Source organism: Leptodactylus fuscus, chromosome 2 (assembly GCF_031893055.1).
Source record: "Leptodactylus fuscus isolate aLepFus1 chromosome 2, aLepFus1.hap2, whole genome shotgun sequence".
NCBI classification, from domain to species: domain Eukaryota; kingdom Metazoa; phylum Chordata; class Amphibia; order Anura; family Leptodactylidae; genus Leptodactylus; species Leptodactylus fuscus.
This window is the reverse complement of record NC_134266.1, coordinates 148,407,864-148,424,947: the sequence shown is the minus strand read 5'-3', so window position 1 is coordinate 148,424,947 and position 17,084 is coordinate 148,407,864. Positions and strand designations below refer to the sequence as shown.

Here is a 17,084-nt window from a genome sequence, read left to right as displayed (position 1 = left end):
TGGGAAGTGTTTTTTACCATAATGCGTTTTTTGTGGCCCGTTCTCTTAAAGGATGGGAAAACGCCTAAAAGCGGTTTTTACAAAAAAACTAATTAGGAAGCGTTTTTTTCCGGTGCCAAAATAAGCCACACGTTATTTACGTGTGAACTAAGCCTTAGCCTCATGCATTACCCAAAGCCCTGGTCAAATATCAGGCCCAACCCTTAATAACTAACATCTTTTGTTAAGTCCAAAAACACAGGATATTTGTGGAATGAGCTGGACCTCTAGTCTCCAACTGGTGGCTCTTCAGCTGTTACAATACTACAGCTCTACATGCTTTGACAACCTGGGGCTGAAGCGATGCAGAATTATACCAACATCTATACTATGTAATAGTACACCTGGTCTCCTATACGATATCCCTGTACTAATTGTGAGAGCTCCCCTTTATGTATACCAATGCATGTCCAAATATAGTGGTCAGTACTACCAGGCTAAAGGGGAGATCCATCCTGGTCATAAAACGGTCTCATCAGGCACAATATTACAAGGTTTACATACTGGTTCTGGTATGTGACACACAACACTTAGGCTAGGTAAAAAAAACTAAAGCCTTCCCTTCCCAATTTACAGCCAGTGTGATTAACCTAAAAGCAGAACCATAAGACAAATAAATGTTACAGAAAAGATCCCCCCATGTATCTCAGTGCAGTATGACGCCAACTACTTGTTCATAAGCTGCATAGTAAACTTACTGAGGGCAGGCAACCCAAAGTCCAACTGCTGTGACATACATGGTAGGCAAAATGGAACAGACCAACTCAGATTATACATCAACAATTCAACATTAGCATTTCCCACTTAGTAAAGTGCACCGCCAGAATTGGGAGGTACCAGTAACACAGGGAAGTCATCATGGTACAGTCTACTAAGGAGGCGTCATAAGCAGCTTTATATAGAGGTGGCTCAAGAAGACGCTTAACAACTTCTGTACAAGTAACTACAGAGCACAAGTACTTTCTTGGTCCTGGTTTCTGAGGAATAAGTGACTACTCAGCATTGCATACTTTCAAAACCTATCTATGTACCCTCAACTATGAAGGTCAACCTTCTTACTACTCATCCATACGAAACCTTGCACTGTGGTTGACTTGGCTGATGCAATCACAAGCTGACCAGAAGTCCACAGCCATTTCTAAAGTCCATCTTCAGTTCACCTGTTCATGACTGCTAAATTTAGCATCAATCTGAAGCCCGTGCAAAATGCTGCTATTAACGTACCCCCTTCAATTGGCCTTTGCACATAGCAAAATCCTTCAGGGTGCTGGTGACTAACAAGCAGGGTGTGGTGTTAATTCTACTCCGTATGCATAGAAATAAATGGACGCTGTATTTGGCTGCTAATATTGTTCTCTGACAACCCATGAAATACCAGTGGCAGTCACAGGGTACATGGCAACTTAATATACCAATGGTAGCAACAAAATACACATGTTAACCAATCAGCCACATTGAAGAAAAAAAAATACCCGCATTGAAGGACTGACACATACATACACAAAGAAGGAGGCACAAAGGAAGGAAAGATGTCGACAAGAAAAGAGAATGTGCCATTCAACAAAACACCTTGGTAAGTACAGTTAAAGCTTGCCACTTTTTTCTTTTAAACATTATCGCTCCTTCATCCAGCCATTTCAAATGGGAGGCGCCATTACAAAAACAAACACGTATCCAGGGCCCTTTCGGTCAAAAAGTAATAAAAAAAGAAAATTGGTTAAGATTGTTCTTGGAAACGGTCTGTCCCCAACCAATAGAAGTGTACTGCAAAATAAACTTTAAGGAAGCAGAGTCCTTCAGACGTCAGTCAGTTCAAGAGGCCTCTTATTCTTGTTTATCCTGCAGTTGCCGTTTCCAGGCCTCATTCAAGTAAACTAGTCGTTTGTAGTTGATGATAAGGAGAATGAAGTTCAGCAAATAGGTGGTGACGCAGATAACACAGAAGTCCTTCAGCACAAAGTACAGAATGTATGCTAGGTATAGGGAGCCTACTACAGACACTATAGAAGAGCTCATTAACACTAGCGCTGCTACCGCACTCACTGTCATACCTGGAAGAGAAAGGAGACAAGTCAGCAAGGCAAACTGCAATAAACTATCACCAGAACCCAGCATATCAACCCATTACCACTGCTCCAAAACAAGTGATATTCTGGTACTTAGATGGGTTAGGGTCGCACCTAAGAGTTCAGAGGCTGTATGCTGTGCCAAGTATGACATGACAGATAAACCAGGACGCCCCCGACCCAACTCCTTTCAAGCCTATGTATATTAAGCACATGTCTGAACAGCAGGATTCTGTATATTATTTCAAACCATTTATATACGGTTGTAGTGTCGGCCGGTGCTATAGAAAACATACCTTCCTAGGGTCAAAGCACAGACTGAGAAATTGAAACACTTTACCCGTTTGGTGCACTCGGAGAAGGAATACATTGGCTGAAAATTTCAGTCTACAGAATAGACCATTCTCTATATTTTGGGAATTGGGTGGCACCCACAAAAGAAAATGGATGCTCCAGCAGGTGTAGCTGACTAAACAGCGCATCTGCAGGCTACAATTTGTTTGCTCTTAAATCACTTAGAACCTTACGGAAAAGTTGGAGAGAGCAGTCTTTACATTTCGTACCAATGGCCTTTAATTTAGTGCTACACTTATATGCTTCCCTGTTTACAACAGCATAAACGTACAATGCTGTCACAGACATGGGATAACGTGCTCATTGTCAACATCTACCCCTATAATACAACGCTTTGTGTGATAGATATGCTGAATCCAGATTGCTTGCCCTTAGAAGTGATGTAAGCAATACTTACAACAATGACTGGTGTGGCTTTGCATGTTGTGACACATAGTGACATCAGGTGTGGCTGCCAAACACTTAAAGGAGGCTTAGCTATAGAAATAAACCGAATTTATCTAAAGACATGTGCAATAACAGCACTAAGCCTTTTAACCTCTTTCCCACAGCTAGAAGGCTTTATGGTGTCTCAAGGATGGTTTTGATTGGCTACTGCTTTCTTTTTGGCATTTTGCTACATGATACATCACTGCGCAGCTATGATAACAGGGAGAGACTTTTTTTCAATTTGTAGTACCCATATCAAACCATTATTTGGAGCTCAGAAACTGCCTTCAAGGACAAAATTCAGGGTGTCTACCTATGCTACCAGGAGAAACTATCAAAATACCTTCAAAGTGAGATTCATACATCTGTATGTAGTAAACTCCCCATATTAGTGGCAACATTCTTCATAAATCTTAAACTATATCAGCCTTTTAGGCCTTATGCCATAACCCAGAGGTACCCAAAGGGCCGCCGATCACTTGGTACCAGGCCGGCTCAGTCATCGGAGTCCTCTGTAGGCGTCACCTGACCTATGCTGCTGCGTTAATAGAAAGCATAGGCGATATCCTGAACAGATCTCAGGAGCTGCATTAGTGACCAGGTAAGTATAATGTAGTTGTAATTATAGTAAACAATCAATGTGGGGGGAACATTACAGTATTACTAATGTGTGTGGGGCACTATAACTGTAATAGTACCCCCCCACAGTGCCACCCCTCCACACACAGGTAATGTTATGGACTGGGGGGGGGGAGGAGAGATTAATAACTAACAGTGCCCTAGTAGTCCCCACATGTATTAACACCCCCCTCCCCCCCACACCCGAACCCCTCTCCCCAGTTAACATTACCTGTGGTGAAGGGGGGGGAATAGGGTATATTACAATTACACAGGTAATAGAGGCGCTATAACAGACAGATTTATTGGCCAAAATGAACTGTCATTCTGAATTAAGTTCAGCTGGATTACATATGGTACAATAATTCCAGCCAAAACACAGTTTACCTGCCCAAATTCAGCCACGTAACACCAGCTAAGGACATCTGCAAGTAGTATGTATAGCCTAAAGAATTGGGATTGTGAGCCCTACTTACCTCTTCTCCAGTTTCATATGGATAAACAATATACAATTTAATAAGGACAAAAATTAGGCAAGAGTACATAAGCAAAAGAAATTACATTAAAATATAAATTATCCCAAACTACAAAAATGTATCTGAATAAGCCTCATCTCAAGTCCAGTCCTTCTGTACATACCAAGCATCATTTCTCGTCAGTTGATGGTGAAATATAAATTGCGGAAATTCACACAAAAAAACCCTTTAAGAAATCTGTGCTGTATAAATATTCCTTACAAGAAACTAACAATCATTATATTACTTCTATAACATACCATCATGTCTTCAGTGTGAGATACTATGTACTCAAGACAGAGCAATACTAAATCCAGACATGCAATCCAATAAAAATAGCTATACTTCACTTATGTCAGCGATCTACACCCCAGGGCAGATGAGCTGCTGGATCTTTAGTGCGTCTTATCTTAAAGACTCAACATATTCACCATATATAGCACTGCACATGTAATACGAGCCCATAAACTGGTCGATGACACAGGTCATAATATAGCAGCCCCTTGACCCCACTAACTACTTGATAAAGTCGAGGTTATATAAGTGTACTTACCGAGCAGCATCTGTAGTAAATAAAATACAAGTCCAAAGACACTGTTTGGTTGATTCATTACACTATCCTTTCCAAATATGGACCCCAAAAGACCAAATCCTTGACCCCATCTGCAAGACAGAAAATAAAGATAACATGAAAAGCCATAAAGTCTTTAATATCCTGAAAGATACTAGGGAAGCACCTCCTTTCTCCCACACTATTCTATATTTCATGTGCTGGGGACCAGCCACCATCTATCACCAGAAGAGTAGGCGTTTTGCAGCTGGCAGATGCAAGGAAGGAGTTGTCACCTGCTTCATGCACTGAAGTAAGACTAGGTTCACACCTGTGCCCTTTCAGTCTGGGAATTCCGTTCCCCATTCTGGTTTAAAAATTTGGCGAGAAATGTTCTCTCCATATTTTTCACCCTTTTCAGGTGGAAACCAAGCAGTCCCCATTTTTATCTATGGGATCCCTGGGTAACCACTTCATTGGTATGCATTAGGTTTCCGTTCAGAGGGTCCCCTAGCAGACCCCTCCCCCCCAAAGGAAACCCAAAAGCAGGTGTGAACCTAGTGAAAGAAGTCACTTATGTGCAGACCCTTTCAAGTGCACAAGGGTTATGAGGGAATTTGCTAAAAATGTTCATTTGGTGAAGCTTCCCTTTAAGTAACCTGGCAGTTGTCTCCAGAATGAAGTAAAGATCTTTCCTATGGTGCCCCTCACTAAGCTCTGTGTTCGCGGAAAGTTATACATTAAAACCTTAAATTTGCATCTGCAAATTTATCTTAACCAGTCATTGCGAAATCACACCCCGAGAGACTGGCGCTAAGGTAGAGTATCAGGCAGATGTCAGCGAAAAAATGTCATTCACACTGCAGGACTACATAAAGCCGCTTCCAGCCCCCATGACAGGTTAAGGTAAATTTGCTCATGCTGATCTAAGGTTCTAAAACACTTATAACTTTAGTTTTCAGCAAAAGAAAGCTTAAGGGAAGTAAAAGGTTTTGTTTTTGTTTAAAAAAAAAAAGCTTTGTTTAAAGTATGAAGAATATGCACCAAAACCAAATACCTGTACATTTGCTAAAAATCTAACTCAATCTTGGTGTATAGGTCACTTACAACTTGTCCGCGTCACCATTCTGTATATATTGTACAGTACAGTTCACTTTAGGAGCCAAATTCACGGTTGTGGGCTGGTATTACTTCAACAAACCATGAGATTCAAGAAGCTACTAGATATAGACCCGATAGACCATGTAAAATAAAACCACTGTTTTTTCCATCTCCTATTGATAGGGAAACTGTAACTTTTCTTGTTATTTCTCAATATTTGTTAGAAACTGAACAGGACTTTTAGTGAAAATTGCTCTAAGACTTATGTAACACTTTCTGTAAATAAAGAGCCTTTAACAGTGAGCAATAACCAGCTGAGCATTCCCATAATATATGCCTTGTACCAATGCCAACTTATGGGCACAGCTTCATTACATTTTACAACACCCGAATGATAATGAATGTGCCTGTAGGCAACCAATGCTTGTTACGGGTGTAAAATATGACCCATAGTTATCAAAAGCGGAAGAGCCTTTGTCAAGTAATATTTGCTAACCGTTCACAACTTGTAAAGTCACCTGTACTTTTGTCCATGTCAGAGACCAGCACAACCACATCAAAAGTAGCCAAGATCTTATACTGTATATGCAATACAAGACCTCTCCGCTTCCTGACTGACTATATGGTTTTCACTGTCACCATAATATGGGAATTGACATGAAATGTTAAGTACCATTACAGAAATCCTAGATGTGCCAATCTTGCAAGACCTGGAGTTAAATTGAGGTCAAAGCACAAGATAAACTGAACTTACACACAAAGAAGTCAAAAGTCTCTTTCACATGAATATGACTCAGCTAAGTCTAGAGGAAGGCAAAGTTGCCAAAGCTCTTTGAACTACTTGTAGAACATTCACATAACATATTGGGAAAATGGGGTAATCCCATCTGGTAATGTAATGGCACGACACTAGGACATATTGGAATTAGTCAAACCTCTGTGACTTCTGAATCACCAGAATCAAAGAATGGGGCCGAGTGACTAGGAATGATAGTGTGTAAGGAAATACATGTATAGTGCAGCAGTTCTTAAAAGTTATTTTACGACCTAGGCAAGCCATAACTTGCAGATCACTGTTCTCCTGATCAGTGGGTATATCTATCTGCTATTCTAAATGGAGCAGTGGTCAGGCAGCATGGGCCCCACTTCATTTCAATGGGAGCGCTGGAATGGTCAAGCAGTGTACGTCAGCCAACCAGGGAAAACCCATTGAAATAATTGAAGCAATGCGCGCACAGCCCAACCACTGCTCTCCTGACCCGGAGGCCTAGGCAAAGGGGATAACTCCTTTAACATTGATACAATCTTTCAAAGACTAAAACATGATATTTGGCTTGAAGTTATAGGAACATTAAACATAGAAAGTTAATAAATATCCTAACATTTACATCCTTCATCTCCCCTTCCAGGTAAAGCTGAGAAATTTATGAACTAACCCTCTTGTTTCTGGAGCTCAGCCCTGCTTCCCTTCTCACAGTCCTACCATAAGCTGTATGACAACTGGCTGAAGCAGGAGACTCCTGTCATTCCATGATTAACCCTTTCATTTTCTGCAGGATTTCTGCCAAGATTGATTGTTTCAGGTTAATGAACAATTCTGTAACAAAACAATGAGATTATTTGGGAGTACTGCCCATTATAAATAATGGATGTCGCTCTGCTGTAAAAGCTTCCTCTTTTGTTACTGTACCCCAAGGTAGTATGAAACCTGCCTAATGTCTGTTGTAGAGGACTTCCATTACAGCAAGCATAGAATTATTATAAACTAGAAGATAAGATAAAGGGATGTTCCAGGTTTAGGGGGTTTCCGAGCAAACAATGTTTTATTAAAATCTGTCTGTTAGTGCTACTAGTGGGTTAAGAGTAGTATAGGTAAAGATTTCAGATTATCCCAGACAACCCTTTAATCTAAACTGTATCAACCTGTTTGGCCAGCGATCCATTTTAGTCCGCCGTATCAAATCTTTGTTCTGCAGATCAGCACAGAGTGGAAGTCTTCACATGGCCTTCAGCTGCCAAAGACACCAGACAACTCCTACGATCTTACAGTATGGGTGCTGTATCAGCACCTATATGTAAGGGAAGGTGGGCAGAGAAGGGATTGGGTGCCTCAGATACACTAAAGGCTCATTATCAGGGAAGATTGTTGTCCTTAGTGGCAGGTCTCTGCTGTGTAAAACAACAAAGACTCAGCAGTTATAGCGCTTGCTTTTATGTAGCAGCAGAGCCCTTGCGCCATATTTTGAAGAGGATGTTTCATGTCCTTATGCACATGTGGTTTTATGTAACGCTAAAAAGCAAATAGTCCACTGGACTCAGACATTTACACAGCACGATCTTTGAGTCCTCTGTTCATATGAAAGTCGGCCCTATCACCAGAAGGATGAGATATTCAAGTAACTGGTTGCTGATAAGGTTTGTGTTCTATGTCACGTATAGATAAGATAATCCTTTAATAGTCCCACCATGGGGAAATTCAGTGTGTTACAGCAGCATAGGTAATTCCATATACAAATGCTCCACAGTAGAGGCATTAGACTGACAGTAGGTACAGATAAAAAGATAAAGGTAAAGATAGTAGGGGGGGATATCACAATTTAAGGATCTTTCAGTTCTCTGTATGGAATGATCTCTACTTAGTCCGGTGTTGTACAGCCTGACTGTGGTTGGGAGGAAAGACTTCTGATAGCGCTCCTTCTCACAGTACTGCCCAATGCTATCATGGTCTCATGCATGGGATGGAAGTGGCATGGGATAGGTCGACATCCTTGCAGTTACTGCATGACACCATACAAACAAGGTTGCCAATCCCTAGAATACACAGACTTCCTGAGTGAATAAATCACAAAGTCACCTATGCAGCACTGGAGTCCTAGGTTCAAATCCTGCCAAGGGCAACATCTGCAAGGAGTTTGTATGTTCTCCCTGTGTTTGCGTGGGTTTCCTCCCACACACCAAAAAGACATACTAATAGGGAATGTAGAATGTGAGCCCTATATGGGACAGTGACTGACAATATCTGTAAAGTGCTGCGGAATATGATGGCGCTATATAAGTAAGCATAATAAATAAATAAAATACTACAATTTACACAATGTGTCTTTCTAACAGGCCAGAGAGTAAAAATTTGTGGGAATTCTACTTTAACATTCAGGTCTAGATTTAGCATTCCTGTAAATTTCTTCTAAAAATTCTATGCTTGTTGTAATGGAAATCCACTCCTACAGATGTTACCTCAAAATACCATAGGGTCCAAAGAGAAAAGGGGCAGATTTATCAATATGTATATTATATTATAGCGCATCCACTGCAGCCTATGCGCTTAGACTAAAATCTATAGCAGCTGGCATAAATGATTAATCTGGAAAAGCCTTTTTTTCTCTCTTTTTAATTCAGAAAGTCATAAGTTTTTTTTTCTTTTTTTCCAGGGCAAACTGTACTTCATAATGGCATTGTTTAATATTACATGCATTTTCTTACAGGTAACATTTTACCCGCATTGAATGTACAGTAAAAACCTTAAAAATTAAAAAGTATGAAAAAAGATATTTGAGGTCACTATAAGACTGAAGCCTCACGTTGCAGAAACTTAGGGGAAAAAAAGCAGCATTTTACAGTCTGAGCAAAGATTCTGACTCAAACCATCCACACATTACAAGAATTAAAAAAAAACAAAAAAAAAACTCCTTTTTGAACACACCCACTCAAACAAGATAGGTATCCCCTATGTGAGTTCACACTATCCAAAATAGTGCAAAATGCAAGTACAACTTGTTACGGAAAGAATAAGTCCTCACTTAGCTATGTCGACAAAAATAAGAGTTCTGAATTCTGGAAGGTAGAGAAGGAAAATATGAAAAAGTCACTCGGCATTAATGTAGAAACAACCCTGCATCCTTAACCCTTTCCCGACATCTAGTACGTCGGATGCCAGATGTTTAAAGATGGCAGCCACTCACAGGCATTAACCCCTCTGGTGACTCGGTCAGAGCTGATCAAGGGTACTCTATGCAGCCTGAAATAGAAATGACAGTTTTTGCAATGCATTAGCATTGTGATACATTGCACTGAAAGATTTTTTTTTTTTTTTTTTTAAAGTTGCGGGAGTCAATACAGTGAATTTTAGATTAAAAAAAAAAAAATTGGTACAGTTTTGGATTTTTGATAAGATGTTAAAATGCAAATAAAACCATATAAATTTGGTAAATTCAGAATCGTACTGAAACATAGAATACAGGTGACATGTCATTTTGGTTGCACAGTGAACACCGTAAAAACAAAGCCTGTAAAAGTCACACATATGCACTTTTTCTTCAAATTCACCCTATTCTGAATTTTTTTCCAGCTTCCCAGTACATTGTACAAAATAATTAATGGTAGCATCATGAAGAAAAATTTGTCCCGCAAACATTAAGACCTCATATGGCTCATAGTGGAAAAATAAAAAGTTTTGGGGTTTGGAAGGAAGGAAGGAGTCAAAAACAAAAATCGAAAAATGCCCGTGATGGGAAGCGGGTTAAAGCATGCAGCTAAGGCCCCACGTTGCAGAAACACAGCTAGTTTTGTTGAAAATTTTACTGGATTTTTTTTTTTAGCCAAAGTCAAGGATGGCCAGAAAAGGAATGGGAAAATATATAGGAAATAGTTAAACATAATTCTCTCTTCTGCGTAATCCACTCCTGGGCTTTAGCTCAAAAAACTGCACCAAAAAAGTAAAAATAAAAAAAGTTGCCTTTCCGCAAGGTGGGGCTTCAGCTTTAAAGACATTTGGTAGCATGTTGGATTTTTTTTAGCCTTCAAAAACAAAGTACTGTACATACACAGGTATCAGGGTGTGCAAAGAAAACATTCCAAATAATACTCCACCCTCTATTAGCCTGAACTGTTGACACCTGACAGTAAAGGACAATTGATTCATTCATTGATTCATTTTGTTTGAACTAAATTCTGACCCTTCATCAGCGTAGTGCAACAGACATCTGGATTCACCTGACCAGGCACCAATTTTTCACTGCCCAATCATCCAGCTTTCGTGTCCTAGAGTTTCACATTTTGATTCTCTAAAATAACAATGGCACTTGAACTGCTTGTCTGTCATTAAAGCCCATCCATGCTGAAGTTGTGCGTGCTGACATTACCTGGAGCACCAGCGTTATACAGCTGCAATTTGCATAGAGAGGACCTTTCACCACCTCTACCAATTCAAGCGCTTAGCATCCAGAACAGTAGGAATTTTCTCTCTAGCCAGCACCATTCCCAAGCCAAAAACACAGATATTTTTGGGTGCCAAATGTGCTATAAAAGCTTTGTAATGTCAGGCGGACAGCAACAGGCGAGGATGTTGGTGGTGGATTGTTGTTTAGATCTCCAGTCAGAGCCAGCCAGTGTCAAAGCTCAGAGTCACACCCTCCTGTGTGACACCGCCCTCCTGACAGTACAGAGCCTAAACAGCATATCAGACCCCAACAGTAACAGCACTGATTGCTCAGTGGGGGCTGATGGGCCAGAACAATGGACAGCCAACAGTAGTTTGAACCTAGTGTAACTTGTGGATATACAATGTTCTGAGTTTTGAGGATTACTCACAATACTTGTAACAACCTGAAGGACTTTAAGGGCTATTTCACATGGGGCAAGAGGAGGCAGATTTTGGAGTGGAATCCTCCTCAAAATCCGCCCCCTCACAATAGAGGTTTATGTAGACCGCTAGTGGTTTGTTCCCGCTAGCAGAAAAAAAGAAGCGAGCTGCCCTTTCTTCAGGCGGATTCCGTGCCCGATTCAGCCACGGCGTCTGCCTCGCAACAGCACCCTCTGGACTAATTCATTTGGACAATGGAATTTGCACACGCGGAATCCCCCTGTGAACTAGCCCTAGCACACAGACATGATACATGCTGCACACTTCTGCTAGGTGAAGACTTGCACAGCAAAGGAGGGGGAGAAGTCCTGAAATTGCCTGCAAAGTAATGTGGTACGCACACAAAGTGTTTCACCTGTAAAATTAAGAAACTGCAATAAACCCCCCCCCCCAAAAAAAAAAAAAAAAAAAGCAGTTTCTTTCAATGCAGTTTTGTATCCATAGCACTTTATTGAGGAGCATAAATAGTTTTTAAGTCAAAAGTTGTTGTCTGTCAGTAGAAAGGAGTTGAATGCAAAGTAGATGAGAGATGTGGAAAACTGCACATCTGTGCACACTTACACAACCATGTCCCAGACTGAACACGGATGTGTAATAAACTCAGTGAGTTATGAAACAATAAGGTCCCAAACAGCCTAAGCACTACTGTAATACTGCTCCAGAGTTACACTTTAAATGTGTGACTAAAATATGGAGTTTGTTCTTTTGTTCACCAGATTGCCAATTACAATAAAGTGAATTATGACTTTTCATAACTTCAGCAATTACAGAAACAATACAGCTCACTGTGCTATGCTGTTTCCATCACATCATTTTCTATGGAAGAAAGCCATGTTCGCCTCTCATGGTCAGGAGACATGGAAACGGCTGAAGACAAGACTATTACCATCTCAGAGCCACTAGCTTTTCTCATTAGGGGTACTCCGTTTGAAAAGGTTGAGAAACACTGTACCTAGTAGAGCCACGGTCCTAAAAAAAAAATAAGCTGAGTTCAGAAGGCACTACATTCTAAGAAAATTAGGGTATATTCACATGTAGCAGATTTATTGCAGAAGTGTATGACCTAAAGTCAGCCTAGTTTATGTAGATCAGGATGTTTTACCACACATACCACCATAAACTGCACTTATTAAGTAGGTAGTTGTAGGCTGTTTGTTAGAAAGCTACAATTCAGTGACTGCTGGACAAGCTGTAAGTGGCCACAAAGGAAAATTTAAAGGAACACTAAACCCAGGAAATAAAAGCTAAAACAGAAGAATTATAATAGCCTTGGCTATTGTCAGACCAAAGAATGTTCACGATCCTGGCGTCTTGGATAGGCATGGTTGATCCATATAATTCTATACACATACACAGCGTGTGTAAATTCCTTAGTTTTATAGTTCAGCTTTATATCATGCTGAAAAACTGCATGCAGTTTTGAATTGCAGAAATGCCACGTGTTACTATGAATTTCACCTGTATGCCAAAATCCACTATAATTGAAAACCTCTGTCTTATTGATATAGTAGAAATGTACTACCCATTACTGCAAATAAAAAGTTCTTAGGATATTATATTACATACACTTAGAAAAAAAAAACTACAGCCTTATCTGTAGCATGACAAACTAAAAGAAGATTTTATTTTTCTGTGCATTTTCTGGGTTTATTGTTCATTTGAAGGTATCCATTAAAATGTATGAGTGCCCACGTAAGCACATGAAAACTAGAGACCCCCTGAAAAGAGGGAAACCCTCTCTCTGATCTCACATATTTTCGCAATGCCACTCATTTCCAAAAAAAAAAAACCACGAGAAAATGCTGTAACAGGCAGAATACTGGGAATTTAACAAAGACTATGCTTATACACACTTAAGCTGAACGCCCGAGTAACCAAAACTGACCATCAAGCCTATATGAACCGTTGTGGTTGTCAAGCTACATATCCTTAGCAACTAGTCTGTCTCATGTCTGCTGAGCTGAAGCAAGACTGACAGCAGAGAAGCTAAGCGGCTGCAGTCACACTGTATGGCAGCATTACCTTTTACGAATAGAAACTTTCTAAATATACATGTAGGTGGTGTCACCTTAAAAAGAAATAAAGGCTGTGACTCATCACAAAGGAGGCTACACGGTGGCTCAGTGGTTAGCACTGCAGCCTTGCAGCACTGGAGTCCTGGTGTTCAAACCCCGCCAAGGGCATAAAACCATCTGCAAGGAGTTTGTTCTCCGTGTTTGCGTGGATTTCCATCCCATATTATAAAAAAGATATACTGATAGGGAAAAATGCTCACAATCTACATAAAAAAGAAAGATCTAAGAGTGAGATGGTAAATAAACATCTCATTGCTAATACTAAGTAGCTCTCATGTATCTTCTGTGTCATACAAATTGCTGGAGAAGCAAACCTGCAGAGTATCTAGCACTATACTGCTAGCCAGGCCAACATCATCTGATGATACAGTCAGTAGCTATGCAGCTCAGCCAGAGCTTGCAGGATACACTCAGGACAGATGACTTCCTGCTACCTGCATTCCTAGGGAACCTGTCTCAGGGGGTGTGGCAGATAATGGCAATATGCCAAGCCATGACAGTGCCATGCTTCCCACCCACCTGACTGATGTCACTGAGTGACCTGAGCACATGGGGTATCTACTGACGGGTGACAGCACATTCCAGCAACCTTTGCCCCACTATGAGTAAGTGCTGCCCTGGCCAGGTGCAGAGGTCACACACAGGCTGCTGCTTCCCACACCACGTACACCACTGACTACGTGGCCCTGCTCCAGCCAGCAGTGCTGACACCTGACAACCTAGCCTTGAACTTCATACAGGAGTAGAGGATGGAGCAGGCTCAGCACTCCCCAGCATGGCCTTGTAAGACATAGACCGCCCCACTAGCCTTACCCCACTAGTCCAAGCCCTTACTATGTATTCTCTAGTGACTGTCAGACCACGCACATCACCAGCAGAGTGCCCGGGCCCCGAGCACCAAACACACATGTGCCCTGTATTGTCCTGCCACTGCTGAACATAGTGAGCCAGTACCTGGATGAGAGGAAGGTGGAGCAGCGCACCCACTCGTTCAGGTCGCACATGGCCTGGTAGCCGGGGTCTCGTTCCTTTTCTCTCTCCACGTGGAAAGCATAGAGGGATATAACGATACCAAGAACGCAGATAGCATACCGGGCCCCGCTCTCCCACCGCGGCACAGACACTCTTAGCACGGGCGCCGCCATCTTAACCCCGGCCTGCTCTAATCTCTCGCGGGAGCGAGATACACGCAAAGCGCGCTCCAGCTGCAGCAGTGACGTCTCCACCGGTTAGTGGCCTGAGGGGTGGGGCCAAGCCCCGGGGCTGAGGCGTGGCCTCCTTTCTATAATCATCCAATAGGCAGAGGAGAAGCTGCTGACGTCACGGGGAACTAGCGAAACTGAGAAGCAGTTCACTTTTCCACAAAAAAATTGGTCCATCACTTGTCCAGCACTTGGCTAGTCCCCGTCAATCGGAGGCACCGTGTTGCCCCCTAGTGGTCATGTTCTGGACAGTTATAACAATATAGCTAATGCCGCTGTAGTCTGCTCATTGTGCACAAGGAATCGTGACTGGAACAAGTAGCAGTAGCATGACGAAAGTGGGCCCCGGTGCATACTTTTGTCTGGGCCCCCTAACCCCTCTCTAGAGTGAATTCTTGATAGTGAGAGTTATGGGTGCTGCAGCGGTATCTTAGATACTTCATAGGGATACAACTAAAGTACCCACAACTGCACTTATCAAGAATATAGTTAAAGAGGACCTTTCACCACTTTTGGGCACATGCAGTGTTATATACTGCCAGAAAGCCGACAGTGCGCTGATTTCAGCGCACTGTCGACTTTCCCGATCTGTGCCCGGTGTAAAGAGCTTACGGTCTGGTACCGTAGCTCTTCTATGGTCAGAAGGGCGTTTCTGACCATTAGCCAGAGACGTCCTTCTGCCTCGCGGCGCCTATTGCGCTGTACTGTGGAGCGGGGAGGAACGCCCCCTCCCTCTGCTCACACAGCTCGTCCATAGACGAGTATTATCAGGAGCGGAGGGAGGGGGGAGTTCCGCCCCGCTCCACAGCACAGCGCGATTGGCGCCGCGAGGCAGAAGGACGTCTCTGGCTAATGGTCAGAAACGCCCTTCTGACCATAGAGCACTACGGTATCGGCACCGTAAGCTCTTTACACCGGGCACAGATCGGGAAAGCCGACAGTGCGCTGAAATCAGCGCACTGTCGGCTTTCTGGCAGTATATAACACTGCATGTGCCCAAAAGTGGTGAAAGGTCCTCTTTAAGGCCAAGTTCACCACTGTGTTTGGTATGCCGATCGGGGACTCTGCTTGGGGACCCCCGAACAGAATACTGAACATATTAAAAAGCAGTGCGCAATGAAACTACACTGACCCCACAGACTATAATAGGGTCCATGTGCTTTCCGCGCAGTGTCCACATGAATCTTGCGGAGAGGAATGTAGTTCTTGAAGTACTTGTCATGTTATTACAGCCTGTATTAATAGTACACAGCTGCTATAAAACAGATGGCGTGTGATATGAATAGTGAAGGCCCCCACACAGTATAATATGCTTCCCACAGTGGCCCGCACACAGTATAAAATGGACCCTAGAGCCCCCTTGTCTCCTCAGACCCAAAAGTATAATAAGTAGAGGCCCAGAGAAAGTGATTAAAAATAAACACTTTTACTCACCTTACCTCCTCTCTCCGTTTGACTCTCATCAGCATCTTTGGGGCTCTTCCGCACCCAGCAGTCACGTGGGGTGCACTGACGCCATTGTAACCTCAGTCACAGGCTTTCCTGAAGGATGAGCGGCGACTATGGATTTCATGATTACTCACCACTAACTTCCCAAAATCCCTGCCCCTTCCATGCCACAGCACGTAATAAGTAGGTTGCTAATAGCAGTGAGTAAATATGAAATGCACACGCACTGCTTCATCCCCATGGGGCTCTACCAGACATTATTATGTTGCAGGGGAGCATGGGGAGAATAATATGGGGTAATTATACTGTGTGGGGGCATAAGTGGGCCATTATATGGAGTGGAAGAATAATAAGGGGCCATTATACGGAGTAGAGGAATAATATAAGGGCCAACATTCTGTGTTGGTGCATAATGGGGGCTACTAAACTGTGTGGGGTTATAAGGGCCATGTTATACTGTTTGGGGACAATAAATGGGACATTAAACCCTAGTCTGTGATTGGAACAATAGTTGTACTGCCTGTTTTTTTGGATATTTTATAATGCATTACATAATATAAAATATGTGCAGTGATCAGGATTCTGGGAACACAGGGTCAAAATAGGCCCAATCCATAAAGGGTTAAAACAATGAATATAAAATTTACATCACAGTGGATATATCAATGATCCACTTTTTATTTCAGCTGGACAGAACTGGTAGGTCCAGCACATCTCAGCACATTCTTGTGACATTCCTATGTTTGCCCAGGAGGCATGTTACTCATGAAATACTGGTGCGAGCAGTTACGTAAGTATCTTAATAATGACAGTGTTCATTATATTTAGGTATAACTATTAAGCCTTTCTCTGCCAGGAGTCTCTGGATATTTTGCACCTCTAATAGCCAGAGCAATGTTCACAGTTTTGAGATGAACAAATAAAACCTAAATTGCAAGGTTTAAAAATCACACTAACCTCCCCCCCATACCTATTAGAGATGAGCGAACAGTGAAATATTCGATATTCGTTATTCGTTTCTAATAGACCCTCAATATTCGACTATTCG

The 17,084-nt window shown here is 42.1% G+C and overlaps 1 protein-coding gene across 1 annotated transcript; it reads right to left on the bottom strand.

Annotated features, from left to right (window-relative positions):
• Positions 1-973: 973 nt before the first annotated feature.
• Positions 974-14,547, bottom strand: VKORC1L1 (vitamin K epoxide reductase complex subunit 1 like 1). Its single transcript, XM_075264943.1, has 3 exons — positions 14,340-14,547; positions 4,575-4,684; positions 974-2,090 (listed from the first exon to the last, which is right to left on the bottom strand). The coding sequence occupies exons 1-3, from the start codon at positions 14,528-14,530 to the stop codon at positions 1,864-1,866; spliced, it is 528 nt and encodes a 175-aa protein (XP_075121044.1). The 5' UTR covers positions 14,531-14,547; the 3' UTR covers positions 974-1,863.
• Between the last annotated feature and the right edge of the window lie 2,537 nt (positions 14,548-17,084).